We start from the raw sequence: 27,412 nt of genomic DNA on the forward strand, positions 1-27,412 counted from the left end.
AAAGAAAGGAGTTAGAGAAAGAAGGAGGAGGAATAAAGGGGACAATGACAACATTTTCCACAACCACAGTGGGATGAAGGTGAGAGTCACACTGAGACACTCTATCTCACTTTGCCAGTTTCAGCAACAATGGGCATTAGTCTGTTTTGTGACTGATAACCGTTCATCCCTCCCGCCCTCTTTTTTTCCCTTTTCTTTGGCATTTTATTTTCTTTGTCAACTCGCCCTCTTTTTCCTCCTCTTGCTCCTCATCGCCTCCTCCTTCTCTATCCTCGAGGACTGTAGCTTCCTCCAAATACACAGAGAAAAGAGGCATGACAAGTAAATAAGCAGGCGACAGAGACTGCTGAACAAACAATGATTTTTATGTTCAATTTTGTGTGTGTGTGTGTGTGTGTGTGTGTGCGTGTGTATTTGATGTGTCACCACTTCCAAATCAATGATGCAGCATAAGGTTTTAGCCAGCTGATGAAGCATTTCTGCCTTCAGGCAGAGATAGTAAATGCATCCCTGTTGTTTCTGTTCTGATTTTTTGTGCCTTTAGTGTGTGTGTGTGTGTGTGTGTGTGTGTGTGTGTGCGTGTGTGTGTGTGTGTGTGTGTGTGTGTGTGCGTGCTTTTATCCTGCAGCTATAAACTCACCCACGCACTTATGCCCCGCCAGACAGAACGTTGTATATGCCATGTATGTAATGCCAGACATGGATTTCCATACGTAACTCTGTCCAGAAGGAACCCACTGATAATACGTGTGTTAATGTGGAAACAGATAACTCTCCTAATATAGCAGCTGTCGGTCATCTAATCACAGTGGAGGCTTAGAGACTTGTTGAAAATGTCCCGGTGGGACGATTAATAACAGACATTTCATAATGTCTGAAGCCTCTGTTCAGCTTCATGAGTCCGAGCTATTTCTTGTTTATCAAAATGAATCACATAAGGTGTTAGTGGACAAAGTGTGCATTTGCCATTCCCTTTCAATTTCCTTAGTTATATTGTGTATATTATTGTCTGTGTATCGATATTACAACAATAAATTGCTGCTTCTGCAACAAAAATCTGCTCTGTTTCTTGAGGCTTTGACTGATTTAATTTCAATTATTTTAACTTATGAATGTATCTTGTTATATACACATATAATACAGCAAAATAAGTTGTTTTATTATCAATACAACAGAACATTGGCTGTTATCCTGACATGATTATTTGAAAAAATGTGTTATAGAAAGAGCAGATTTTAGTTTCTCACCGTGGCAGCGGAGTGTGTCCATATTGATGAGGATAAAAACAATGAATGAGCACCATCAACATGATACAAAGCTGCTAATATGATGTTACTGCATGTTTTGGCAAACAAAAGAGTGACACCAGTTTGTGACGGTTAAGTCGTTAAGGGTTTAGGTACAAATGTGGTTGTGTGACTGACTACATGGGTCTGAATGGTGGCACAGACTTTCAGAACTTCTAATTCTTTCTATCTTAATACTCATCATGACCAACTGTCGTTTCCCTCCCACAGTGGCCTGGTTCTCCTTTGACCCCTCCACGGCTCATCGGGACATAGTTCTGACCAATGAAAACCAGACAGTCACCTGCAGCAGCTACGACGACCGCGTGGTGCTGGGAACCGCTGCTTTCTCCAAAGTAAACTCACACGTCTTGTCCGTTTTATGGATTTTCATACGTAGATTTCGATTTCTTTCTCACATGAGTGAGCGGGTGACCAAAATCTGTTTTCACATCACATTTATTCAAATCGATTCTACTTCCACGTGAATCTCAGGGCATCCACTACTGGGAGGTCCGCATCGACCGCTATGACAACCACCCCGACCCTGCGTTTGGCGTGGCGAGGATCAACACCATGAAGGACATGATGCTGGGCAAAGATGACAAGGCGTGGGCCATGTATGTGGACAACAACCGCTCCTGGTTCATGCACAACAACTCCCACACCAACAGGTAGGTGTATACTATATTGGTCTACTATACAGTGTGTGTTTTTAACGCCGTTGGTATTATTTCAATGGGAGCCACCAATAGCTGATATCGTATGTCAATGATAGCCCATCAATACAAAGGCAAAGCCCAGCAAAGACAGTTCAACAGATTCAAAGTAAAACAAAGCCACCTCATCCGTAACACAGCTTATTTGTCTCTCCTCTACCATCAGTTGAATCACTAAATCACAAATGCACAACTAAAAAAGCAACAAAACAATAGTCTCTGTCCTATCTCTCCCCCTGCCCACCATCTCTTCCAGTTGAGGCCCTCTAGGAGGCGCTATAGGTCCCTGCCTGCCAAAGCATCAGTTTTATCCCGACTGCAATAAGAACAACGGACACTTCTCACTAACCCTGAAAGATGTACTGCACTCGACACCTTTGTATTATCTTGAAAATATCATTTGTGAATTTCATCTTGTGGTTTTATGTGAATCATGTCATGTAATGAGTTTACTCATCATGCTGTACCATAACCACATTTGACCTCAGGCGTGTGGTCATTAATAAATAAGTGACTGATTGATTGAGATGCACCGAACCAAACATTTTTGTAACTTTTCTTCACATTTTGAATATATATAGTCTGCACTTTCAGTGTGAACACTAGCTGAGGCTTTTTTCCATGACCTGACAACTTCAAAGTTGTATTAATTAACATTAAAAAACATGTATTATTAGTATTCAATCACCAATTAATTAGCCAGTTAGTTACAGCTTTAAACTTGTATGCCTTATTAGAAAATGCATTCATCTTTATTTATAAACAACACTTGTATGTCAATGAGAACAGCAGGAGGCAGAGACTTTGTACTCTCTTTTTCTATTCATCATTATGAGTTCTGCATTAAATCTCACACAACAAAGCACTAAACACACACACACACACACACACACACACACACACACACACACACACACACACACACACACACACACACAGGATAATGATACATACCTAGGATAGCAGAGGGACCCCCGGGGCTCATACAATGCTGACTAAACAGACCAGAGAGCAGTAGAAGAAGAACGCATCCTGCAGGAGACATCTCTCTGAACCATCTCTCTCTCAGTGTCACAATGTATCAAACCCTCATTAAACATTTATTTACAACAAAAGACGTCTATTCTTCTCAAGAAAAAAGTTGACTCTCCACAGCGTCCAACAAAGCGAAACCTCTGAGGTTATTCATCTCATATCTCGGCCCATCCAGACGATGGATCTATTCACTGTGCCATCTGCTTTCATGTCATTCATCGTCTCATGTTTGTGTCTCATGTTGTTAACCACATATTGATTCCTTCGTGTCTCTCTCAGCCCAGTCCAGAGGCAGCCACCATGTGTTTGAAACATGGCTACCTGCGTGCTTACATGTACAGAGGTGGTTTCACTCCTTATAGCTTCTATGCAAAAACACAATTTCAATCACAGTCTTATCTCATTTTCAGGATAAAACAAACATTTGTAGTTTTCTTTAAGTGTCCATTTTTGGTCACCTCACCACACAGATTAGAGTTAGATCACAGTAGGTAGTCTGCATTCCTGAGCTGCTGTTAAAACAAAGCTCAAGACCTTGTGGACGCAAAAGATGCAAATTATAAATCGCTGAATATGAGGTTTACATTTTTAGTGCGTTACTTTTTCTTTCAAGCACATGGCACTTTATTGGCATATTTAGAATAGAACTGGAATATTGTTATGATATAGAGTGGAGTTTGGTCCACTTCTTTTTAACGAGCTGTAAAGAGAGAATGACAAAAAGACAGATGAGAAGGGAGAGGGTTTTCTTGAATATTTTCATAAAGTCAGTCTCCCTGTTTCAATGTTTTTCAATTCTTATCACATCCTATCACACACAAATTAAGCTGTTTTATCTATTTGATGTTTTGTGTGTGTGTGTGTGTGTGTGTGTGTGTAGGGCGGAGGGAGGAATCGCCAAAGGCTCGACTGTTGGCGTCCTGCTGGATTTGACCAAACGCACACTGACTTTTTACATCAACAAGGAGCAGCATGGACCGACCTCATTCGAGAACCTGGACGGGGTCTTTGTGCCCGCCGTCAGCCTCAACCGAAACGTGCAGGTCAGTGTGTGTGTGTGTGTGTGTGTGTGTGTGTGTGTCGGTGCATAGGTGGGTTTTACCTGTCTTGTGGGGAACAAAGTGACAGTCTCCTTCTTTGGGAGGACAAAATGGGGACAAGTGCACGTCCCCATAGTGTAAATCATAACATTTTAGAGTGAAGACTTGGTTTAAGGGTAAGGGTATGGAATAGCTGGTTATGATGTGTTCTTTTGAGTATATGTACAGTGTGTGCACATCTTCAGACAGTGGTTGCATGAATGAGCAAAATGAGGGATATATTCAACTGGGAAAGCACTTTTAGTTGATACCAGAGCTGCCAAGACTGGTCATAGTAGTGTCAAAGTGCACTGAAGCAAGTGTTGCTTTCTCTTGTACGTTTTGTAACTTTTAGTCGTGCACTTTGGTGTCACGCTCTTGGACTTGCAATACTGCTTTTTCTCTGTTTTATATACAGCAATTGTAAACTGAATACCCTGAATAAACACGCAATTGGAGAACATCGCTCTGCTCTTTTAGAGATTTAAGAATGATTTCTTAAATATAGCCAAACATCAGACTGGTATATGTTCTGCTGTTGCAGCATTCAATGTCCCCTGGTACTAAAGAAGTGATCCTTGTTGCAGTCTGTTATCCTGCTATCAAGCACCCGAAGCGCTTGAATATAGCATCAGGTTGTATTTCTGACAAGTGGGAGTTTAGGAGGACCACTTGAAGGCAACAAATCACTTATTTATCTTTTTCAAACTCATGTTACATAAGTTAGAAGCTCCTTCAAATATTAACGACCCGAGAAATGTCAGCCGCCTGCTGATTTCTACCAAAACAACAGTAAACATTTGGTAGACCTCAGCATTAATACATAGGCATCGTTATAGCTGCAGCTTAAATCATCTTAATCCTTATATTTACAAAATGTACATGTTTGAAGTAACAAGCAAAGACAGAAAATCAAGAGGAACAACAATCAGATCCCTCTTCCAGTACAGACATGAAGTAGTTGCATGTAGAAAGCAGTCAGACGTAGCAGGTTTAGACACACACTTACAGAATGCAAGAAGTATACAGTCTGTGCATCGTCTGTGCAAGCAGGGAGTCAAAGTGTATGGAGAAAGGAATCCGTAGATAGAAGACGTTAACAAGACCGTATTTCCTAAATCCATCCCATTACTATTCCTCAAACTCCAAGCATTCATTGACCGATCTCCTCACAGTCTCGACCAACAGATGATCTGCTTTGTTGTTCCTTTCAGGCGACCTTACTGACGGGCCTGGAGTTGCCAAAGAATGCCAAACAGTAGGAGGTCTTCCCTCCGAGCGTGCCCTGGATACAAACCAACGATGTCATATGCAGTTCGCTCCCACATGGACCTTTTCCAGTCACGTCAGATGGGATTTACCCGTCTCCCATTCTTCTCAAGGTGCCCTTTGTCTTGGATACACTTCAATGTGAGACACCGCTCCATCATTTGGGAGGAAAGAATAAAATCTGGGTTGTTATTGGCTCTTAATACAATGATTGAAGCTTGTGGACATCACTACAGAGAGATGACTGGATTGCCATACTTTTTTTTATATCCCAGTGTTTGCCCCATGAACTGCCATCATTTATGTTATTGTACCTCGCAAAAAAATGTTAACAAGAAGGAAAATACAGCCTGAAATTTCTCCTCAAGTCCTGAGACTAAACTAATCTCTCTCACTTTGACAGAACCAATGGTGAAGATTCCCACACTGTGCAGTGAAACAATATCGTCCTTTTAATTTCTCTATTTGAGAATGTCTAAGCTTTATGATTAAATGTAAGATGTACCATCAGAAAATAGCATCACAATCAGTTTTTAAAAAAAAGTCCAGGACAACAAGGTGCTTCCAGTAAGCGAGGGGGAAACGATTCAGCAGCGCTTGTTGTTGCGCCGCTTCTCTCTCATACATGTCTTTACGGCTCACGAGGTAAAACTAGATGAAGAGAGTCTTATATAGGAGTTGTAGTGGCACCGCGGCATGTTTCCCTCATGGAATATTTAAAAGCTACACATTCAGTCCACACTTTTTTCTCTCAGTTTCTCTCAGCCTTTTCTGGTTTTCCCTTCTTGTCTTTCGCATACAAAAAGGCATAAAGATTGTTTTGGTGCTGTTTTCAAAGAGGTTTACACGCTGAGATCGAAAGCTGGGAAGGATTGGGCTCGATTCCATTTCATTTTTTTCAGTAATGTGACAGATATGCAAAGCATAGTCTGCAGGGGAAATGTTTCATTTTGCAACCTTAAAGTGGTAAATTCATTTTGCTGCATTTCAGTGGTGTCTCCGTGCGGATTGGTTGTGTCATTTTGAAGTGGCAGGTCATTGTCTTTTTAAGAAGGGAGGAATTTAGTTTCTGGTGGAGTGCTATTGACCACTCACAGTGTCTATCTGCCTCAAGTGGTAGAATAAAAGAGAGAGACTCACCAGAGACCAGATAAGGAGAGCAGCAAACTCTCATGCACCATTTTGCCACTTAAAGAGATTAAAGGAATAGTTTCTTTATTTTTGGAAGGACACTTGTTTTATGATATTATTTATAAGGGTTAAACAAATGAGATATAACATATTATACAGTTATATTTAGAGCTGCTGGCAGATTTAGTTTCCTTCGGTCAGAGCACTCCACTCGTTATGCTAAGTTAAGCTAAGTGGCGACTGGATGTAGTTTAATATTTATGCTAGAGACATGAGGGTGGTGTTGTTCCTCTTATCTAATAAGTGTATTTAACAAAATATTGAACTATTGACACAGACACTGGCACTGACATATTTGGCTTTTTTTTTTTCCTCCACTGGAATTTAAGATTAAGTTCTGTTAATGCTATTTGACTGAGCAGCATACAAAACCACTAGCATGTCAGTGAGGTTTGAGGTTAAAATATGCCTGCAGCATTTAAAGCAATTTTGGAGATTGTGTTAATTTGGTCAACTACAACATTATGTACCAACTTGTCTGTTAAATTAACCAAAGTGCGGGAACGAGGCCGATTAATTGCCTACAGGAGCATTCCCTGCCTTGCCGTTTCCCCTGCAGCCTCTCCCAGGCTCTGTATTCACTCTGACTCACGAGGACATGATTTCACCTTGAGGAATAAATGTCCCAAATCGCTGACATTAAATGGAGCTGAGCCAAACCTCACAAGACCAACAGCTACTATAATATATCAAAATGAGAGGAGAAAAAGTGTTGGTTGTCGCATTGGTACTTTCTATTCTGTGCTCATCTCCCAGTCTCTCTGTAGAACCTCTGTCAGGCCCCTTTAATGTGTCGCGCTGAAGATGATCTTGAAAAGTCACATCAGGTGAAGCCACGCTTGCTGCTGCATTTCTCATCAGGGATTGGATTCGGCAGCGGCTTTAAAATCCAACCAAACCACTGTGACTCCGGACATAAGATGTTGTTTTAACGTACAGCACCCATGTATATTTCACGACTAATGCAGCAGAGGACGGAGAAGTTTGCTCATTTATTTCATCTTTACTACAATATCTGAAATATTTCTACTCCCTATAATGTTGTGTGAGAGAGAAGTTATTAGACACACCTGCCATACAAAGATTGGGCTTATGTGTGAATGGAAAACAACAAACAAATGTACATATGTGAGTTATGACTATAATGTGAGATATTAAGCATGGATTAAGCGTCAAACAAGTTTACAAGATATCTGAAGCTGTATTGTAAATAGTGTGCCGTGTCTTCGCAATGAGTGACGTTAAAGCCAACTGCTACGACAGGTTGCCCTCTGCTGGTGGATGGTGGCAACAACAGGATTAATTCACTGTTTCATAATACCCGACTGTGATTTCATACCTTTAAATCGCTGACTTTTTAAACAAAATGTCGGCAATCATTTTGCTCTTACTATCTTACGATCTTACTTGTATCGTCAACTATCTCACGCATCTAATCAGGGACATAGAACAGCAGTCATTTATAGTTTCACTTTTTTATGATCGCAGGCAGCAATTACCCAATTTATTTGAAATTCTCAGTTCAACAACAAACTTTAAATATGCCAGGTGACTGAATACTATATATACTATAAATTAAAGAAGGCCTTTCTTACTGGAATTAATTAGGTCTATTTTCAATACAACAGAAACACGGCAACATTTGTTGGTATTTTTTTTGGGGGGGAGAATGTATTTAACTGTAGAGCATTAGAGTATTATTATAAGGTATTATATTTGAATTTGGGTTCATTTTATGTCCTTTAAAGAATATGTAAGAAATACTACGGAAGAATAATGATTGAGCCTCTTTGGGAGATGAGGATGGGATGATGTATTTATATACGAATCAAAGCTGTTTGCACCTGATGCTGCATTCAAATGACGTGGGAAAGATTTCTTTTACATCTATATTTTTTTACAACAACAGTTGATCAAATGTGTAATGTGAATCACTCGTAGAGAACTATTCACCGGCTCTGCAGTTCTCATCTTTACGGAGCATTCTAGCCTCTTAGTTTTCTTTAACTTTACTGATTTGATGAACTGTACACAGACAGACAGGCACAGTTAGCGACTAGCTGGTGAAGCATTGAGCAGCTAAAGAGTCAGATATTTCCCAAAGGAGTTGGTAGAGACCAAAATTAGAGCTAAAAGAGAGATATTTTCACTACATTTGTCTGTGGGCCAAAAACCCAGCTCCAGATGAATGATAATGTTGCTAAATGTCAGCTGGGTGTGTAAATAAACAACTGTTTGCTAATAAGTTTACCACATCGATTTAAAAGGTGACGTTAGTGTTATCACACCTTTATATCTGATGCCTCCCAAGTGGTCAAAAAAAGCTTTAATAAAGCATTTCATTGCTACCAATAAATCCAGACAATAAAAGCCATATGAAAATAGTTTTATTTGAATTTCAATTGCCATTGTGTATATGCTCTACCAGCTGAAACTAGGCCTACGCTTACCATCTTTCCCACATGACATGAATGCACCATCAGTGTCAAAGTCAGGACTTGTACCAGTTTCTCCCGACCCAGAAAGCAAACGTCACCCGAAGGAGAGTTTATCCTGACGTGCCCCAGACTGCCAGCTTTTCACCCACGGTCTATATCTGCGGCACGTGAGGTCGCTCAGCTCTGACCGCCCTCCCAAACTTCCACACCAGGCGAGCAACCTGCCCCCCCCGAGACGGACTTTTGCCGTAACCAGGAATAGATTCTAGGCCCGCAGGCAAAGTGAGACATCTATCACACAACCAGAGGGGATGCTTTTCCTTCAACGGAGAGTCTGGATGATTTGGGGTTACATGTCTGCGGGCTGTGTTGATGTCAAAAATGGTGCAGAGGAAATCATGACTGCAGGGAATAGAAGCTAAAAGGTGTTAGGTGGAGGTTCAAGGAGTCCGACAGTGTATCAGGTAAAATGAGGTTACGCCTTTTCTTTTCCGCAAACAAGTTATTTCTTAAATTCATATCAAAACAATACTTTTTTTGTGGCAAAATTCACATATTTTAAAAAGAGTCACATTGTAGTCACTCCTGTCTAGATATGGTATTGTAAGAGTGCTTGTATGACATGTCCCTTTACCCCAACACTTACCCACCCATGAATGTGAGATTTAATTTAACTTCAAGATACGGTGCTGGGGAAAAGAGCATGTCACCGCTGTACGCTGTTTAACTTAAAGAATTGCAGATTTATTTACTCTATAAAGTGTGTAGATATATTTAATTGCATATTTATTTTCTTTTGTATATTGCCCTCTTCAATTTGTTCACTCTAAAGGTTGAATGGCTCCTGATTATATATATATATATATATATATATATATATATATATATATATATATATATATATATATATATATATATATATATATATATATATATTTTGTCTATGGTTTATTGCCACAGGTTGATGGTTTTCAAAAAGAAAACACAAAAACACGGCTTTGCTTACAGCTTGAAACAATGTGCTGCAGATGAGCTTCATATTTCTTTGTGCCGTTTCTTCTTCTTTAAAATGTATAAATAACACAAAAGCTGCTTCAAAAAAAATAAAACAACCCGGTGTGAGATTTTGTGACCTCACCCCTGCCGCACACTGCCAGATTACACCTCTTGTTTCGCCATTGTCATTGCCGCTCAAAATCCATCAGTTTTCTCTTTAACAAAATGAAATCTGTAAAGATCTGCAATGTTTTCACCTCCAACGCAGCTTCTGGAGGCTGTGAAGAAGTCGTTTACATAAATGAAGGGTTTATAAAAGGGAGGAAAACAACTCTCTCATGTCTGTCTGTAGGTTTCTACACGAAAACATCTGCCAGGAGTAACTTGTGTGTACATTGCTTTTTTTTTTTTTTTTAAGATAATTACCCCCATCTGTACTGTTATGATCCCTTCCCTTCCTGCTAATGTAAATGTTTTGTACGACTACATGGTTTGTATATGAGAAATGCATTGTAACTGCATTATTTAAAAACCTTTACCGTGTAAAAACACAAGAAACGCAAATGTCTTCTTTTGTTTTTCGGGTCATTTATAAAAAGAAAATAAATTAACTGTGATGGAACATGATTTGACCAAGGTCTCCGGTGTCGTGCATTTACGTCCCGCCACCGTTGCCCGTTCAGGGTCCGTTTTGAGGATCGGTAAAGTGGACTCCTGTCTCCAGAAACAACGTCTTATATTTCACGACAGACAAGTCCTCTGGAAATCAGCCCGACAGCTCACGTTGTGTTCGGCTCTCTTGCTCTTCCTCATATCACTGCAAACAGTCCTGCAGTAAGATGAGTCACTGACGGTCTCTGGAAGCCAGTTCTTTCTCTGGTCGGCTGATGTTTTTCCATCCTGGGAGGCTCACCTGCAAACACAAACACGCATATTTCAACCATGAAACATTAACCCTCAACTCTGAAGTGAAGACCAGTAAGTGTCCAAACTGTGGGGCACTACATCTCCTAATTCCTTTTAGATCATTAGCTATTAGGTACAAAAACACACTCACCTATTTGCGTTTCTTGTTGCCTTTGATTTTCTGGATCTCCTTGGAGCTGAGGATCAGCATGCCGTTCTTGAAGCGGCCCACCTGACCCGAGGGGGCCGAGCCGGAACCAGTACTAGAGGACACCTTCTTGTTCTTGGCCCTGGTGGAGATGGCAGCACAGTCAAACACAGGTTTCAACCACTCAGTATACTAGTGCTGTATTTCCCATCCATAAATGATGATTCTTTTTTTTAAATGAAGAATGCGATGTGCTCACGAGAACTACTCAGATAATTACTGCATGTACAATATCTTAATAGAATACAGAATCAAGGACACAGATTAAGCGCGTCTCTTCCAAATTAAATGTAGGTTTCAATACTCTACTGCCACGTGATCTCCACGTATCCAAACCTAGTGGAGATGTTTACAGATATATTCAGAGGAGCCGCCTCACCCACCTCTGATTACTCGGCTTCTTCTTTTTCTTCAAGTCCTACGAAGCAACAATACAGGGAATAATAAAAACAGGTGGAGTATGATTTAAATAACAAAATACATCTGCTTATAATACAAGTACAGCAGGAGCCGTTTGAATTAAACTCCAGACTGATTGTAGGTGCAGCTCTTACCGGCTGAACCTCCGCTTTTGCTTTCTGCTTCTTCTCTTTGATCTGCTGCTGCATCATCTTGTAGTTGACGTAGTCCTTCTTGGGAGGCTGATTAGGAGACAATAATTAACTCGTGAATTGGTCACTTTGCTACCAACAAGGCTGCGGTGCTAATTAAATTAGGCACAGGACTTTAGAGAAGCTGTTTTCCTTACTCGGGCTCCCAGCATGACCGCTCTGTCCTGTTCAAAAACACGCTGCTGCTCCTTCTTGTAGCCTGTGATTCCAAACCGATGGACCTCAAGACGAGCCTGGTGCCAAACAAATACAGTATAAAGCCAAACACGTCACGGCGATACAGTGGGCTAAGCAACAATGTCCACACAGCGAGGCAGCTACTACATGAAGCCATGAGAAGAATCAATTCACACAATGCAACACATACAGTACATTTTGGTAAAACTGTCACCTTTTCCAAGTTGAGGTCTTCTAGCTGGCTGCTTTCCTCCTCCTCGGTCATCTTCTGAAGGGCCTTGAAGTGAGGACGGCACATAACCAAAAGGCGTCGGCGACGAAGACAAGGGGAGAGGGAAAGTGAAGAGAATGGACGGTGACAAGAAGAACATAAACAGAGGCGGTTGACTAAAGGTCACACAGCAGCATGGAAGGGGTTAGCTTTCAAAATGTCAGTGCTAGTGAGTGAGAGACCACATTTGCCATTAACTGTGTAGCTTCATGTTGCAGAGGAAGAGGATGTTGTCACGTGTCTTGCAAATGAAAATTCACGTCACTCCCTCCACCATTTAACTGGCCAGAAAACTGTGAGCGTCATCGCCACTGATCAATCCTGTGAAGCAATATATTCAGTGCAACAGCAAAACTTCCCTTTCTGCAAATAGTGTATCACCTGACAAGCAACACACCATATGAAATGCAGTGCAAATGGCTGCTCATTTTCTCAGTGCAGATGGGTGCAACATTTTAAAGTCTGGATCATTTCAATTCAATTTGTCAATAGAATTGGATGAAAACAGATGATCTCTGCTAAAATTCTGTTATTTCTTTTTTTTTATTAATCATATTAACATTTTTTAAGCAAAAAAAGTCAAACGTTTGTTGATTCCAGCTTCTCAAATGTTAGGATTTAATGATTTTTGTGTTGACTGAATTTATTTTTAAATATTTGGTTGAATAAAACAATGTAATGGTTCTGAAACACTATTACGGATGCACATTTTCCAATATGCTACGCTATGCATTAGTCTAAGCTGAACCGTTACACATATTTTGTATGACGGGTGTACACGGTGAGCTAAAGCAGGATAGACTTACAGGCATTTTGTCGGGTGCTGTAGTCTGCTTGGTTCTCGGTTTCTTTCTGGGGTCCTGAAATGTTACAACCTTCACCTGGCTCTCCCGCTGGATGGTTGGAGCTGAACGAGACACGACACGTTAAACCAACGAGAAAAGGAGGCGTCAATGAAATGAATGGGGTGAGATGAGGAGGCCAGAGGAGGAGAGAGCTTGAAAACATATTATAGCGACAGCTGTGCACATGTACGGATGCTAAACCCGAACATTATAGATCTATCTATCACATGCGCGTGGGGTTGTTTCTCAGCTTGTAGCTATGCTGCCCACCTGTTTGCTCAGTCTTCGGTTGTTGCTGCGGGTGGTCGGCTCCAACATGTACTCGGTTGTCTTCAGAGTCACTGCAGATGACCTCGGCTGCAGGGAACTCCTCTTCTTCCTCTTCCTCACATCTTTTTCTCTTTTTCTTCTTCTGAGACTTGAGCTTCTTTTTTGAGGCTGGTCCATCATCTGAAACATCAGTCAACAACAAAATCTCATTCAAGTCCCTGCAACGTTTTGGTAAACATGATCAACTTATATGTGCTCTGAACATCATCAAAAGTTGAATATGATATCAGCATTTCTCTGTAAATACACATTAATACAATCTAAGCAACACAACATGACAACTCTGCCAAGAGCATTGTTGTAATATTGGATTGCATTAGACGCTGGATTCACTAGACAATCACCTTTACGACAAACCAAATAAGCTAGCTAGAATGAACAGACAACACCAGCATTGTAAGGTATGCTAGGTTTACTAGCATACCTTAGAATGGTAGCTATCAGCACTTACCAAACTCGTAAAGTTTATCCAAAATGTGCTCGAGAGACAGACAATCTCCGTCTTCCTTTCCGTTCATTTCAAGCTAGTGGTAGAAACAGGATAAAAGCAAAAATAGTTCTTAATTCTCGGGACTCAACGAGAACAGCCGTTTCACAACATGGAACGTAAGCACGTGTGGCGATGGTTGATCCTTTACGGCTACCGTAGTTGCGGAAATGCCACTGACATGCCAGTTAGTACGCCCATGAGAAGTTCTCCTGTTAACAACTTAACGTATTTACATATCAAGAGGGAAGAACCGCACACACATCCGTGAACGTATAAGTTCAGTGGTCGCAGTGTGTATGAGTTTGTAAATTGTGACAAAGAATGGCATCCGGCGTTGTTTATTCGGTATGTATGCGTTGCTTTGCTTGGTGATGGCTAAGCTAACTTGACAAGCTCTTTGCTGTATCTCAGTGCACACTATTTTACATTACACTCAAACAGATTAAGCCGGATTTCACACGTGTGTAACAAAACAGCGAACAGTAAAGGGGTATTTAATTTGGCAATTTTGTGTTTTGCTTTGCGACGTTCACTGTTAAATAATACACGTATTTCCTGCCTTAAATTATGTCACACTGCAGTAAATGCCTACATTTTGCATGATCAAATATTGCACTTTTTACTTCTCCGTAGTTATTTTAATAATCAAACTACTGGTTACTTTCGAAAGTTTGACATACAAAATGTAACAAATGAAGTATTGTTATGGATTAAACTGATAAAACGCAGTTAGCTACACCTACAAGGTACAATTATTACATTATAACAGGACTTTGAAAGCAGTATTTTTGCTACTCTACTTTTTTTGTGATCCTATCTAAATAAGGCTCATGCTTTCTTACACCACAGAAAGGATCACACATTTTGATATAACTGGTCAGAGACTGGTGCCCTAAAGTGTGCACCGTGTCAATATTTGGTCAACTAATCAGGTGTTTTTATATTCAAATCTCAAGTGTCACAGAGCGGTGAAATCCAGGGCTTTACTCTAAAAATGCAGAACAAGCATTTCTATTACTTCTTTTCATTTTGGTACCGTGAATTTCTCAACAATATGTGAAAACACGTTATGGTTTCAGAAATGCACAACTAAGAAATGTGGATATATGTTCTGATTCTTGTTTTTAATAGCATAGAGACCCTATGCTAAAGAAGAGAGATGAATTTGAGGACATTTTGGAAGAGAGGAGGAACTCCAGCGACTTGAGATACGCCCTCAGGTGTTACACTCCGCTTTTCTATAAAGGCGTGGCACCCTGTAAATCCAGCATGCTGAAGAGCATGGTGCTCCAGTCCGATCAACTACACTATGTCATCAATCAGGTGAGGCTGAGGTGGACTGACAGTTGGTTGATATTCTGGTAATGCCTGATGGACAATGGCCTCAAGATTACACTTAAAAGTTGGCTGGTTAGTTAAGAGAAGTGCCCTTTTCTCTTTAGTTATTAGTGATTTAGTGACTTGAGGGCTTCATCGTCAGGATTTCGGCACAGACTCGTACAGTAGACGATAATTAATAAACTTTGTTCTTCTCTTTATAGCGATGACATTTATTTATTTATCAGCTTATAGAGAAAACAATTCATACAGTTGTATCAATGGTAGGTTTAATTAATAAACCATATTTCATATTAGTACAGACATGTACATTTTCATAACTAATTAACAGAAAGTAGATTTTAATTTAGAACAAAAATGGCTATTACCTTTTTTATTTGCAAGTACACAGCATATACCAGTTTAATCATTTCGCCATTACTGTACACCTTTCTACCATAACAAATATATATTATTTTATTTTACATGTTTTATTTCATCCCTATATTTTAAATTCTGCACTCGCTTAATTTTCATTTTATATTTAATGAGCATTGTTGGAGGGAGCCTGAGATCAAAAATGTGTATCGCCAACAACTGTCTCTCTGTAATTGTTGTGCATATGACCGTAAAGAACTGGAAGCTGTCAAACTACAAAGTAGAAAAAGAGTCCCATGTTCTGGTATTAAGATGTCAAATATTCACATTTTTATTATTTCTTTTATTAAGCGGTCTTATTGTTTTAACTGAGCATTTTATTTTGAATGGTCAAGGTTTCCAAAGAGACGGGCAGGGAGACTGATGACGTCCAGGACGAGGCGTCAGCCATCGTGGAGGAGATGGCTCACTCTCTGCAGCTCAGCACCGTTCGCTTCTTTGCCTTCACGCTCAGCAAGGTCTTCAAATCCTTGTTCAGGAGCATCTGTGTCAACGAAGAGGGCATCCAGAGGGTGAGAATACACATGTGACACCAAGAACAGAGTGTGAGTGAAAAGATGACACGTACACACCTCATCTCTTCTTTGCTGTGTCGTTAGCTCCAGCAGGCCATTCAGGAGCACCCGGTCGTCCTGTTACCCAGTCACCGCAGTTACATGGACTTCCTGCTGATGTCATACCTCCTGTACACCTACGACCTGACTCTGCCTGTCATTGCTGCCGGCATGGGTAAGCACGGAAACGAGCAAGATACACCGAGATACAAGCACATCATGTGCAGTGTTTTTTGACTCCGTTTGAGAAAGGTGTTGGTTCTTTATTATAGCATTTTTTTTAATCTATACCTACTAGAGTTGGTGTCAACTGAAGCATATTTAGTTTTCCCAAAGTTTAATTCAATCAAATTATGGGCAGAATAATAGTAACACTACTTAATATGATGCAGTCCAACACCATCACGATATGCACAAACACCAACAGTGTGTTTGTCCCTGCAGACTTCATGGGGATGAAATTTGTTGGCGAGATGCTCCGGATGTCTGGAGCTTTCTTCATTCGGAGGTCATTTGGTGGAGACAAGCTGTACTGGGCTGTCTTCTCGGAGTATGTGAAGACCATGCTCAAGGTGTGGAGAACTTTCTTTCATCCTAAATCTATTTTCTCCGTTAAGAAGTGACCTTTTTTGTCCGAAGGTCGTGCAGTCGTGCCATTTTCATGGTACTGCAAAGCTCTTTTCTTCAATTAGTTCACAATGACGGCAACATTTTATCATATTGATGTTTTATTTTTTAGAATGGATTTGCACCAGTTGAATTTTTCCTAGAGGGCACCAGAAGCCGGACGTCCAAGTCGTTGACTCCAAAGTTGGGTAAGGTAAAAGCGAAAGCAACTGTAAACTCTCCGAGCTTTACATAAAACACCTGTCAAACATCTGCAGTTGGATGTTTTATGAGACCCATGTTCGATAATGTGTTGTAGTGTTTTATGGTGCAACTGATTAGACACATTTCTTTCTGTCCTCTCCCAGGTCTGTTGAATATAGTCATGGATCCGTTCCTTAAAGGCCAGGTGTTTGATGTTCAGGTGGTCCCCGTCAGCATCAGCTATGAGAGGATCTTAGAGGAGACGCTTTATGCCAGAGAGCTGTTGGGTATTCCCAAACCCAAGGAGTCCACTTCAGTGAGTCATTTAAACGCCTGTGGCCGATTACACAAAACACCTTAAGTTAAGATACGCTCAACGACGAGCACGTCATTTTACACTTAATTTGACTGGCAGTCAATTCATGGTTTGTCTGACCGTCTACAGTTGGATCACTCTACTATTCGCAGGTGCGCTCTTCCAGCTCCTTTGCAATTAACACTGGATCTTTCCTGTCAGTAACAGGTAAGGTATTTCATGGCAACAGTGTGTGACGCGTCATCCATCGAGTTTCAAACGCCCTTACCCGTCGGCTGAACACTTGTGAAGTTCCCGTAAAAACAAGAGGATGAGAGTCTGCAGGGTAGGGTGATGGATTGGACCCACTTCAGGGTTTAAGATCCCGTACTATATGAACACCAATTTGTTAACAGAAAAAACAAAACAACGGTCAGACAATATCCAGTTTCCTTAACTAAGGGTTTATTTTAAGGGATTCTGTGCTACACCCTCAAGTAAGTCCCTCAGCTAAGAAGAAAATAAGCCTCCTACTTGAGGAGAAAACTTGAAGTGTTTTGTGCAACCAGCCCATGACTTGTTTATGAAAGATAAATGGAAACACAATTGCTAATTATTGTTTTGCAAAACGTGTATAAGTCATATTTGCAGCATGTGCTGAGATGCGGCTCTCTGCGCATCACTTCATCTGCTTTTCTCGTTCGTCTTTCCTTTTGTAGGGTCTGTTCAAAGCCAGAAAGGTCCTCAGTGAAGACTACGGCAGCATCCATGTGTACTTTGGCCAACCTGTGTCTGTTAGAAGTTTAGCCGAGGGCAGAGTTAACCGCCGCCAGTTCAACCTAGTACCCAGGTACGATATCTCAACATTAAATGATGTGTGTCGTTTTAAAGAACAATAAGGCATCTTATGTTTGTATTGTGCCTGCCTTCATACAAAATCTCCACATTCAAATGTATATATCCATTTTTGAAAACTGTCAGTAAACACCTCAGGCCTGCTCTTTATTCTAGTAGGGCTGATTATCTAAACGAATGTGTTAGCGATCAGAACTTTAGCTTTACTTCTTTCATGGGACTAAAAACATGGATTAACTGTAATATTTCCATTCAAGACACATCCCTGGGAGGGCCGGGGAGGACATCCACAGCTTTGTGAATGACTCAGCCTACAAGCTGGTGCGGGCCCAGGAGGAGAACATGGTCCTGAAGCCGTGGGTCCTTCTGGCCTCCCTGCTGCTCCAGAACCAGGCGGCGGGGCACAAACAGGGGATAGCACTGGACGAGCTCACTGCACAGGCCGTGTGGCTCAGAGACCTCTCCCGGCAGTACGGAGCCTTCCTCCACTGGCCTGGTACATACTGAGCCCGCGACTTAAGTGTTCACAATCATACTGCTGTCTCTCTGTGTGCTGAAGTGGGTTGTTTTTCTCTCCTTTTAGACCAAATTACTCCATCAGAAGTAGTTTCCTCCAGTCTTTCCCTGCATCGAGGTCTCGTGAGGATCTGTGAGGGAAAAGTCCAGCTGGCAGTGGAACAAGGTTTGTCTTTGTTGCTTTGATTTCTGTTTTTCATTCATGTGTGTCATTTTTTGTTTCATGTAACATCCAAGTAACTTTATAAAAGGAGGTTACAGAGTACATTTAAAGCATCTAGCAGTCACTTAATAATAATGATAATAATAAAAAGTAATAATAAAACATTACACATCATTTGTATATCACCTTTCATACAAGAAATGCAGCAGAAAGAGCTTTAGTGAAAAAATAGATTGAACATGAAATAAGATGGAAAATGTAGCTCACTTGTATGTAACAAAATATAAAAATATGATGAAGTAGAATACATATAATGTAGAACATAAGATTTCAAAATGAAACCCACTTAAATGGTAATATTAAAATCAGTACCAGCATGCACATATACATCAATAAACACTGCAGCAGCATCACATCTACTTTTGTTATGTACAAATCTACGATTTATTTTTTACCAAATGTTCTGTATTTATCAGTTCTCTTTGACATTTCTAACATTCTAAATGTCTAAATTCAGTCGGGAAGATTACTCGGTCACTGTGGTTGAAAGGCAAAAGCAATTCTGGTTAAACACTGAACTTTAACCCTGTAATTTAGCATTTATAATCACCATATAAACAGTTAATAAATGGTTTACAACACACTATGATGTAGTTGTAAGCAGATAAAAGGACAATTCTAAGTTTATATGAACGTACACGATTAGTCAACACGTTTACTTAGTTGTCATTCATTTATTAAATGTTTATATACTGCTTATTCATACTAAATAGGTTACAATTAAGTGTTACCAACGCATGGAAACAGTTGTGGCATTTTCTGACTTTGAACTTTGTACTGAAGAAGGAGGACCGGTGGGGCCAGGGGAGCCTCACAGCACCGTCACTCCGGAAGAGAATCTCTTGAGCCAGGCGGTCATCGTACTCTCCTGCGCCTCCTACAGGAACCAGGCGCTGCACGTCTTCCTTCGGCCGGCTCTGCTGGCCTCAGCCATCCACGCGGCTTCCTCCAACCAGAAACGTAAGACTGACACACACACACACACTTTTTAAGGACTTTTAACACTATCATACATATCATATTGGCTGGTCCTCCTGCATGTTAATCATGTTGTGTTTTGCAGAGGAGGTCTTCAACGGTTTCAGCTTCCTAAGAAACATGTTTTCCAATGAGTTCATCCTCTGCCCTGGAGCTACAGTGCAGGTGAGGAGCAGCATTGAGATACTGTTGTGCTTGAAATGAATGTCGGCTAAAATGTAGAAGAGTGAATGACTTTGTTGTAAATGCATGATTGCATGGCCACAGCTTCCATATGTCGCTCTGTGTTCTGCAGGACTTTGAGGAGGCCTGCTACCTGCTGGTGAAGACCGGAGCGCTGCAGGTTACCGAGCAGGAGGTTCTGTTAACTGACGGAGGACACAGAACACTGGCCTTCCTCATCAGTATGCTGGATCCCTTCTTACAAGGATACCAGGTGAGGGAGACACACGTGTTACATGTTTTGTATACAGAAGGGTAGTTGTGTAGAGGTTTCATTGAGTTGATATGATATTTTTGACTTGTATGTAAAACTTAAATTAAAGATTTGTAAAACTAACCGATCATTTATTAGTATATTTCTCACTGTGTAATAACAGGGTTTTTCACACTGCATGTGTACTCTGCACACTGTATTTTCTGACCGCTTGATATATTTATATCCTTACATGGACTTAAACTTGTCTGTGTCTGTCTCTGTGTCTGTGTGTGTGTCTGTGTGTGTGTGTGTGTGTGTGTGTTTTCAGGTGGTGTGCCGGTTTCTGTGTGAAGAGGCCACTGAGACTCTGACAGAAAAACTGTTTATTCCTGCCGTCCGGAAATTCATCATCAAACATCTTCTAGCAGGTTTTTACCTCCTTAAAAAGTTTCTCAAATAACTTCTGCCATTTTATGGCAAAATTATTTTTTTTCACCTCGGCCCTCTACAAAATGTACTAATTGTGTGTTTTGTGTGTTATCCAGGTAGACTCAGGCACGCTGAAGTGTTGTCGTCTGACCTTCAGAAAAACTCTCTGGCTGCTTTTCTAAGACTTGGAGCTGTTCAGAAAATCAAAGGGTGTGTTGGTTTTGATCATTCTTGAGTCCCTGGTTTGTCTTCTGATACAACATCCAAGCTGAAAATACAACACTTTAATGACCGTTATACCGCATATTAATGAGGGAAGACCACCCTGAATTTAATACCACACAAGGTGTGATACCCTTTAGCTTAGTTAATGGTTTCAAGTGTATGATCATAGTAGTCATTATATCCAATATATCATATTAACATAGTTTATTGTGTGTATTGTCTCATTTTTGGCAAATTAATTGCACTCAAAATACGAGTGCATCAAGGTGGAGAGAGTCTGTAACCATAACTGTAAGAGGCGCTGGATTATTTATATATTATGTGTATTATGAACGTGTAATATATCAATATTTCACGGTTATTGTCTATAGCGGTATATTGCGACACCCCTACATGAAGGTTTAAAGTTTGAGGTGATTTGTTCAGCTGTAGTTTAACTGAGCTGTGAATAGTATTTCATTCATTGGTCATGAAAAGCGAGTTTCTTTAGTACATTTGTGTCAATTCAATCACATTTATTTATCACAATCTGTACATCATAAAACACTCTTCAATGATTTTTATTTTTAAATGTAATTTATTGTTATCGTTACAGTGTTGAACAACACATTGCAGTTGTAGCCCATTTTGCTACACAAGAAAAACACGACAATCTAAACAAGAACAGCGGTGCGTTCCTGTCGTGCGTTTTTGGAATTTGCATCAGAAGGAATGTAAACAGCAGCGACTAACGAATTCTCTGGGCAATATGGCTGACATTTGAACATAAAGAATTGACTTCAAGGAAACTGAGTCCATCAATTTTGACCGTTTGAGCACCAAGCATCATTGATTTTGTTATATAATTTCATATGAATTATGTATGCTATTTTTTTGTATGATGGAGGGTCTAATGTAGACACACACACACACTAATAACATCAGCACTCAGCTACAAAGTCTTCCCCACACACAGTGGAAGGGTTCAATGGTTTCTGCTGTTGTCTTGATTTTATGTATTTTACCCATTCTTTGTCATTACTTGATGCTTTGGTAATAGATTCTTTGTTACACTCACGCCAGTAAAGCAGAGAGAGAGAGAGAGAGAGAGAGAGAGAGAGAGAGAGAGAGAGAGAGAGAGAGAGAGAGAGAGAGAGAGAGAGAGAGAGAGAGAGAGAGAGAGAGAGAGAGAGAGAGAGAGAGAGAGAGAGAGAGAGAGAGAGAGAGAGAGAGCGCATATATTTTCTTCACTTACCTCTTATGGCATCCAGCCATGAAGATAGTTTGGGTTTTATTTACTCTGGATAATCAACAAAACGCACCGCTAACCTTTTTCTCTGCAGCTCCCTGAAAGCAAAGAAATAGTCCCCATGAACTGAAACTTGATTTCGTACTAATAATAACCATTCAATGTTTTTACTCCAGTGTGGATCAGGGGACGTTAAAGGTGAACAAGGTGATGGTGAACTCACTGGAAGACACTCTCGGTAAGAAACACAAAGCACGAATACATGAACTTTTCTTGCTCTACGAGAAACTTTTAAAACACATCTCAAATGTGTCTCTTTTGTCTAGGAGGAAAACTGCCCACTCAGAAAGCTGTCGTCGCTCGCCTCTAATTCAGCGACCTCGTTAGGCAAAAAGAGGATCGAGGAGTGTCCATCATTTCTTTTACCTGCGTCCAACGACGTCTCGGCTCTTCTCTGCGTGGTCGGCCCGGTTCAGCCAAACGAAAGAATTGCCACCTGGTGACAGCTTAATTAGTTTTCTTTAATTTCACTATCTTCTCCTCACCTCTTTTCTCTCTCTCAGATCTTTCAATTACAAAAAGCTTTTCTACATGTTAATGAAGGCAGATGACGAGTAAGGCCTGCGCAGGTTTATAGGCGAGCTCTTTGCGTCATTATGAAAAGCTGACCTTTTGCTACGAGCAGCCTCGTGAAAGCTTCCGAATGTGCCAACTCCACTCAGGGTAGTGGCCATTCCACATTAATGCATCTGACGAGTATCCTCTAACACTCAGTGTGGCTTTTCTTTGTGTTATTCTTTTTCATGCCCGTCTGTTTTATTAGCTGTTAGACTTGTCTCCCTCATTTTGAGCATTAATGAATGTATTCATGCATTGTGGTGTGGAGCTATATGCTAACACTCTTTCCACATACTGCTTTCTCTTCTTTTTTTGTGCAACAAAGGTTGCTTAAAATCTGTGGATGTAAAGATTTGGTTGGTTACTTGATTTAGCTTGTTGCACTGTTTGAATGAAAGAGTTTATATATTTGAGTTGAACTTGCCACAGAGCCAATGCCTACTTCAAGAAAAGCTTGTTCAAGGTGTCAGTGTTGGATTTAAAGCCACCCTCCGGCCTTTTGCCAACACACAGAGCTTCATTCGTCTTTGGTTACACAGTGGAGGTAAAGCTACAAGCGTAACACTACTGTTGCATAGTTGCCAGACTCCATATAAAAATGGCAGTTCGTTATACCGAAGCACTACCAGCTACACCAAAGGAACAAGTTTGAAGTTTTGTTTCACGGTTGCAGATAATTTATATATTTTCTAGTCTAGTCTAGAATAGTTACTGATTTGAATTCAGATTATATAAAAGTTTATTTATATTCAAAGCGATACACACTTGATGTAGTTTTGTTACAGGGGAAGGGAGGAAAGGCAAAATAATGTAAAATATGAGCAGTAGCTGAAAGAAACTCAGACAATGCTAATAAAATGCCACCGAACTGGAGGAATAACAAGTTCGGACTTAACAGTATCAGACCAATGGGTGAAATGCTCAGGTTGACTTAGTTAACATAAGAATAACATTAGACATGTTGTTCAGAATTGTGTAATTTACAACGGGTTTGGGGTTTTATAGAAATTATCAGAGCAGCTTTTGGACAGAAAAACACACTTAACTTGCACTTTGACCGGACAAGAACGTAGGTTACATTTAGCGTCCTTGGCTATAATTCCCGGCCCCCCAAGTAGGGCTGGGTGTTGCTTGAAATATTTTTTTATTGTTGCCAATATACCAGTTTTGGAGATAAAACATTTTTGATACCCCTCTTAAAGAAATATATACATACTCCTCTTTATAGGGCCACTGTGTAGCATTTTGGGGTATGGAATACCATTTTCATAACTATGTTTTCTTTATTGTATAATCACCTGAAACTAAGAATGTGTTTTCATTAGCTCAAAATATGTGTCTTATTAAATGCCAACTGTCAGAACCCGACACGTGGTGCTATGGACACAGTTTGGTCGATGGCAGTGTTTACATGGGAAAGCTGGCATTATGTCATATCTATGGAAGTCTAAGTTAGCCCCAAAACTGTTGAAGCAGCGTGTAGAAGCAGAACTCTAATTTTGAAGTTCTTCATCTTCCATTTTGAAACCAGCCTATGAAATCTCACACTTCACAATCAAGTGATCACAACATTAATACAAACGCCACCTCCAGCTTTCTTTGATCGCCAAATTTGCCTGACGCTAAAGTTGTATGTTTTGACACTTAAAGTTTACTACAAAGTAGCTCTGCAGCTAACAAACGTTTGTAGAACAACAATCTGCCTGTCAAAACGTGTCATTCAAACTCTACCGTCTACGGTTTTTATACTGTATAATGTCTAAATATTTGACTCCTTTGTGACTGTGTGTGTGTGTGTGTGTGTGTGTGCCTTTTAGTACAAACTGTACAGGTCGATAAAAGCATGTTAATAAAGTGTTTTTGAAATACAAAATGTCTGCCCAGATTGTGTCTCTTCTAAACTGGAGTCAAGTTGCTCACATTGATACAAATTCACTCCATCATTCTATTACATCCAATGTTTGTTTGATAGTCAAGCCTCTTGTGACAGACGGCTCAGAGAAACGGTTTGAGCTTAATTGATTAAAACGTGATGTGATCATAGTCAATAATGCTGATGTGTTTACTCAAATGAACAGAGGAAATCTGAGTTTTATAAACTATGAGCAAGAATTGGCCCCTGGTCAAGGATTTGGTGCTGAGTTTCGGAGCCGCTGTTTGTATCGTATCTGTTTATCAGTTGTTTCCAAACTGAAACCGCTGATAAATAACTAGTGGTGGAAGAAGTATTCAGGTCATTTACCGAAGTAAAAGTACTAATGCCACACTGTAAAAATACTCCACTACCAGTGAAAGTCCTGCATTCTAAACCATGATTTAATACTATGTGTTACTTTTTAACAATATGTGTTGAAGTTGATGCTAAAAAAAACATTTCATAGATATTTCATGATACTCAAAAGACACTTCACACAAGTTAAAGTGATCATATAAAACAACAAACTAGAAATATACAGCTCAGTTAAAAGCTCCACCACCGGAGTTTCTTTTGTATTTTCCTTCAGTACAATATGATGTTATCTATCTCTATGTATTTCATTAAATAATAATTCATATTTATTTATCATTTTGTATTTATAAGCAGGTTAGGTGTTATGGGGGGGTTTACTGTCTAAAAAGTAAAAGATTAATCTGTTATATTGTATCATCATATGAGCCGACAGTTCAATCAAATTCGGGTATTTAAAAAGAGTCGCCTCACCAGCAGCAGTGAAATGATGCTTCAGTATTAACGAGTACTTTTGATACTTTAAGAATTTTACTGATACTACTTACTTCACCATTTTAAATGCAGGACTTTTACTTGTAATGGAGTATTTCTACACTGTGGTATTCATACTTGAACTTCACAAAAATTAATTAATAATTAACAACCTATTAAAATGTCGATTAAATATGCTAATACAGCCAAACTAATGACCTTCAGGAGACTGAAATACTCATCTCACTGTTAACATTTAAATTTTCTATTCCATTTCATTTATAGTATGTATAGAATATCTTTTCTATGTATAAGAGCATCTGGAGCACAACTATTTATTTTGGGAAGAATAAAGTTGTTGAATATTTGACGCCTCAAATACTGAATATAAGCGTGAATGAATTTATCACAGAGCAAAAATGTATTTAAAAAAATGATCATGTGTGATGATAATTTGTGCTCATATATATATGCATACATCTTCTGAATTCAAATCAGTAACTAATCTAGACTCTACTAGAAAATATCTAAATTATCTGCAACCGTGAAACAAAACTGGTAGTGCTTCGGTATAACTAACTGCCATTTTTATATGGAGTTTGGAAACTATGCAACATAAGATGGTGAATTACGAGCTCCAGACTGCTCTGATGGCGACCTGCTGAACGCCTCCAGCAGGAGGGCCTCTTTGCTGAGAAGGCCCAGCTGGAGGATCTTCAGACCATAAACTCATGTTTACAATGTTTACTGAAGGAATAAATCAAGTGAGAAGTGGAGTCATTTTCTCATAGACTTCTATACAACCAGAGGAGTCGCCCCCATGATGGACATTAGAGATAATGCAAGTTTTTAGACACTTCCGCATTACCTTCAGGTTGCCGCCTGGTATAAACGTGAGGTTGATGCCCGATAAAAAGGCGCAGAATAACCGTCTTTGGCTTCAGAGTAGCGGCTGAAAGGCAAAGACGCACTCAGCTGAAAAACCAAGATGGTGGAAGCTAAAATGCCGAACTCTAGGCTTTAAAACTGTTGTCCACAAATCAATGGGTGACCTCATGGTAACTATGTCCTCTTCTTAAATACAGTCCTTGGCACTCATGCACTCCCATCTTCCAATGTCTTGTAATAATGATCTGTCCATCACTTACTAATTACATGAAACAAAAGGAATGAAAAGCAAAGCTCACCGGGTGGAGCTGTGACCTACTACGGGACAACGTAAGTAAATCTTTGGAGACGCTTTGTGACAAGTTGATGGTAGAAATGTGTCCCGTTGTTCTGTAATATACAGTTCACAGGTTCAATCCCAGCAGCAGCAACTTGAGCAAACTGTCCAAACCGCCCTCTGCTCGTCTCTAGAGGACATACAGGTGCTTAAACCGACCGCAGCTTGTTCTTCATATTGAGAAATTAGTTCTATGATTTGATTTGAATGTTGAAAAAACTAAATCTATGTATACAGTTTTCACTGGACAGACGGAATGCAATATTAAAACTTAACTACAGCACTCAGACAAATGTAACGGAGTAAACAGTACAATATTTGTCTCTGAGATAGTGATGTAAAGTTGCATAAAATGGAAGCATGTATACCACAAATATGAATGCAAGTACAGCAGTTGAGTAAATGTATTTAGTTATATTCCACAACTGCAAAAAATGTATGATGTAGCATGGTAGCATGTTCCACAAACAGTGGAGTTGGTGAGAAATCCCTACATACAAACGTCCTCTAGGTGTCAGACTTGCCTCTCTTTGAGCCCTTTGTTCATGGCAGGTTGTTGTGTGTACACACACACACACACACACACACACACACACACACACACACACACACACACACGCACTTTTCATCATGTTTTGTGGCTCCACTGCTGAGTAAGAGACTGCTGCCAGCAAATTCACCACTTTCCATCCTTATTGCCCTTTCTCTCACACTCACTCAGTATCTGACAA

The 27,412-nt window shown here is 40.0% G+C and overlaps 3 protein-coding genes across 4 annotated transcripts in view; 2 read left to right on the forward strand and 1 right to left on the reverse strand.

Moving 5' to 3' along the window:
• Positions 1 to 5,381, forward strand: part of trim67 (tripartite motif containing 67) — a gene marked incomplete at its 3' end in the record, with an annotated part of 39,262 nt that extends 33,881 nt beyond the window's left edge. The window contains exons 8-11 of the mRNA XM_079179818.1: positions 1,518 to 1,642; positions 1,782 to 1,960; positions 3,921 to 4,083; positions 5,334 to 5,381. Of these exons, the coding sequence (XP_079035944.1) occupies positions 1,518 to 1,642; positions 1,782 to 1,960; positions 3,921 to 4,083; positions 5,334 to 5,381 (515 nt within the window). The remainder of the gene's footprint in view (positions 1 to 1,517; positions 1,643 to 1,781; positions 1,961 to 3,920; positions 4,084 to 5,333) is intronic.
• Positions 5,382 to 9,977: 4,596 nt separating this feature from the next.
• On the reverse strand, positions 9,978 to 13,961 carry fsaf1 (40S small subunit processome assembly factor 1). Of its 2 annotated transcripts, none has more exons than XM_079179840.1 (9): positions 13,813 to 13,961; positions 13,302 to 13,481; positions 12,993 to 13,093; positions 12,130 to 12,183; positions 11,876 to 11,971; positions 11,682 to 11,768; positions 11,511 to 11,545; positions 11,071 to 11,209; positions 9,978 to 10,926 (listed from the first exon to the last, which is right to left on the reverse strand). In XM_079179840.1, the coding sequence occupies exons 1-8, from the start codon at positions 13,877 to 13,879 to the stop codon at positions 11,071 to 11,073; spliced, it is 759 nt and encodes a 252-aa protein (XP_079035966.1). In that variant the 5' UTR covers positions 13,880 to 13,961; the 3' UTR covers positions 9,978 to 10,926. The 2 variants fall into 2 exon arrangements, with proteins under 2 accessions (XP_079035966.1, XP_079035965.1); XM_079179839.1 differs by having other exon boundaries at positions 12,130 to 12,192.
• A 93-nt stretch (positions 13,962 to 14,054) lies between these two features.
• On the forward strand, positions 14,055 to 24,584 carry gnpat (glyceronephosphate O-acyltransferase). The gene is made up of 17 exons (XM_079180588.1): positions 14,055 to 14,196; positions 14,983 to 15,174; positions 15,942 to 16,118; positions 16,206 to 16,335; positions 16,605 to 16,732; positions 16,900 to 16,975; positions 17,135 to 17,286; positions 17,985 to 18,115; positions 18,378 to 18,616; positions 18,704 to 18,802; positions 19,643 to 19,819; positions 19,923 to 20,002; positions 20,133 to 20,273; positions 20,584 to 20,683; positions 20,801 to 20,894; positions 22,314 to 22,375; positions 22,464 to 24,584. Exons 1-17 carry the CDS (start codon positions 14,173 to 14,175, stop codon positions 22,505 to 22,507), a joined length of 2,046 nt encoding a protein of 681 aa, XP_079036714.1. The 5' UTR covers positions 14,055 to 14,172; the 3' UTR covers positions 22,508 to 24,584.
• The last annotated feature ends 2,828 nt before the right edge of the window (positions 24,585 to 27,412 follow it).

The sequence above is a fragment of the Pholis gunnellus genome (genome assembly GCF_910591455.1).
Source record: "Pholis gunnellus genome assembly, chromosome: 19".
Lineage (NCBI taxonomy): Eukaryota > Metazoa > Chordata > Actinopteri > Perciformes > Pholidae > Pholis > Pholis gunnellus.

What these genes read in the sequence shown, in the direction of transcription:
- fsaf1 (XM_079179839.1), bottom strand. Translation starts at nt 13,879, where the DNA reads ATGAACGGAAAGGAAGACGGAGATTGTCTGTCTCTCGAGCACATTTTG. An exon ending in AAGACCTCAACTTGGAAAAG is followed by an intron (nt 11,972 to 12,129) that starts GTGACAGTTTTA and finishes GTTTGGCACCAG; the next exon opens with GCTCGTCTTGAGGTCCATCG. An exon ending in CGGTCATGCTGGGAGCCCGA is followed by an intron (nt 11,769 to 11,875) that starts GTAAGGAAAACA and finishes TCTCCTAATCAG; the next exon opens with CCTCCCAAGAAGGACTACGT.
- gnpat (XM_079180588.1), top strand. Translation starts at nt 14,173, where the DNA reads ATGGCATCCGGCGTTGTTTATTCG. An exon ending in AACCCAAGGAGTCCACTTCA is followed by an intron (nt 17,287 to 17,984) that starts GTGAGTCATTTA and finishes TTCCTTTTGTAG; the next exon opens with GGTCTGTTCAAAGCCAGAAA. An exon ending in CATCAAACATCTTCTAGCAG is followed by an intron (nt 20,684 to 20,800) that starts GTTTTTACCTCC and finishes TGTGTTATCCAG; the next exon opens with GTAGACTCAGGCACGCTGAA.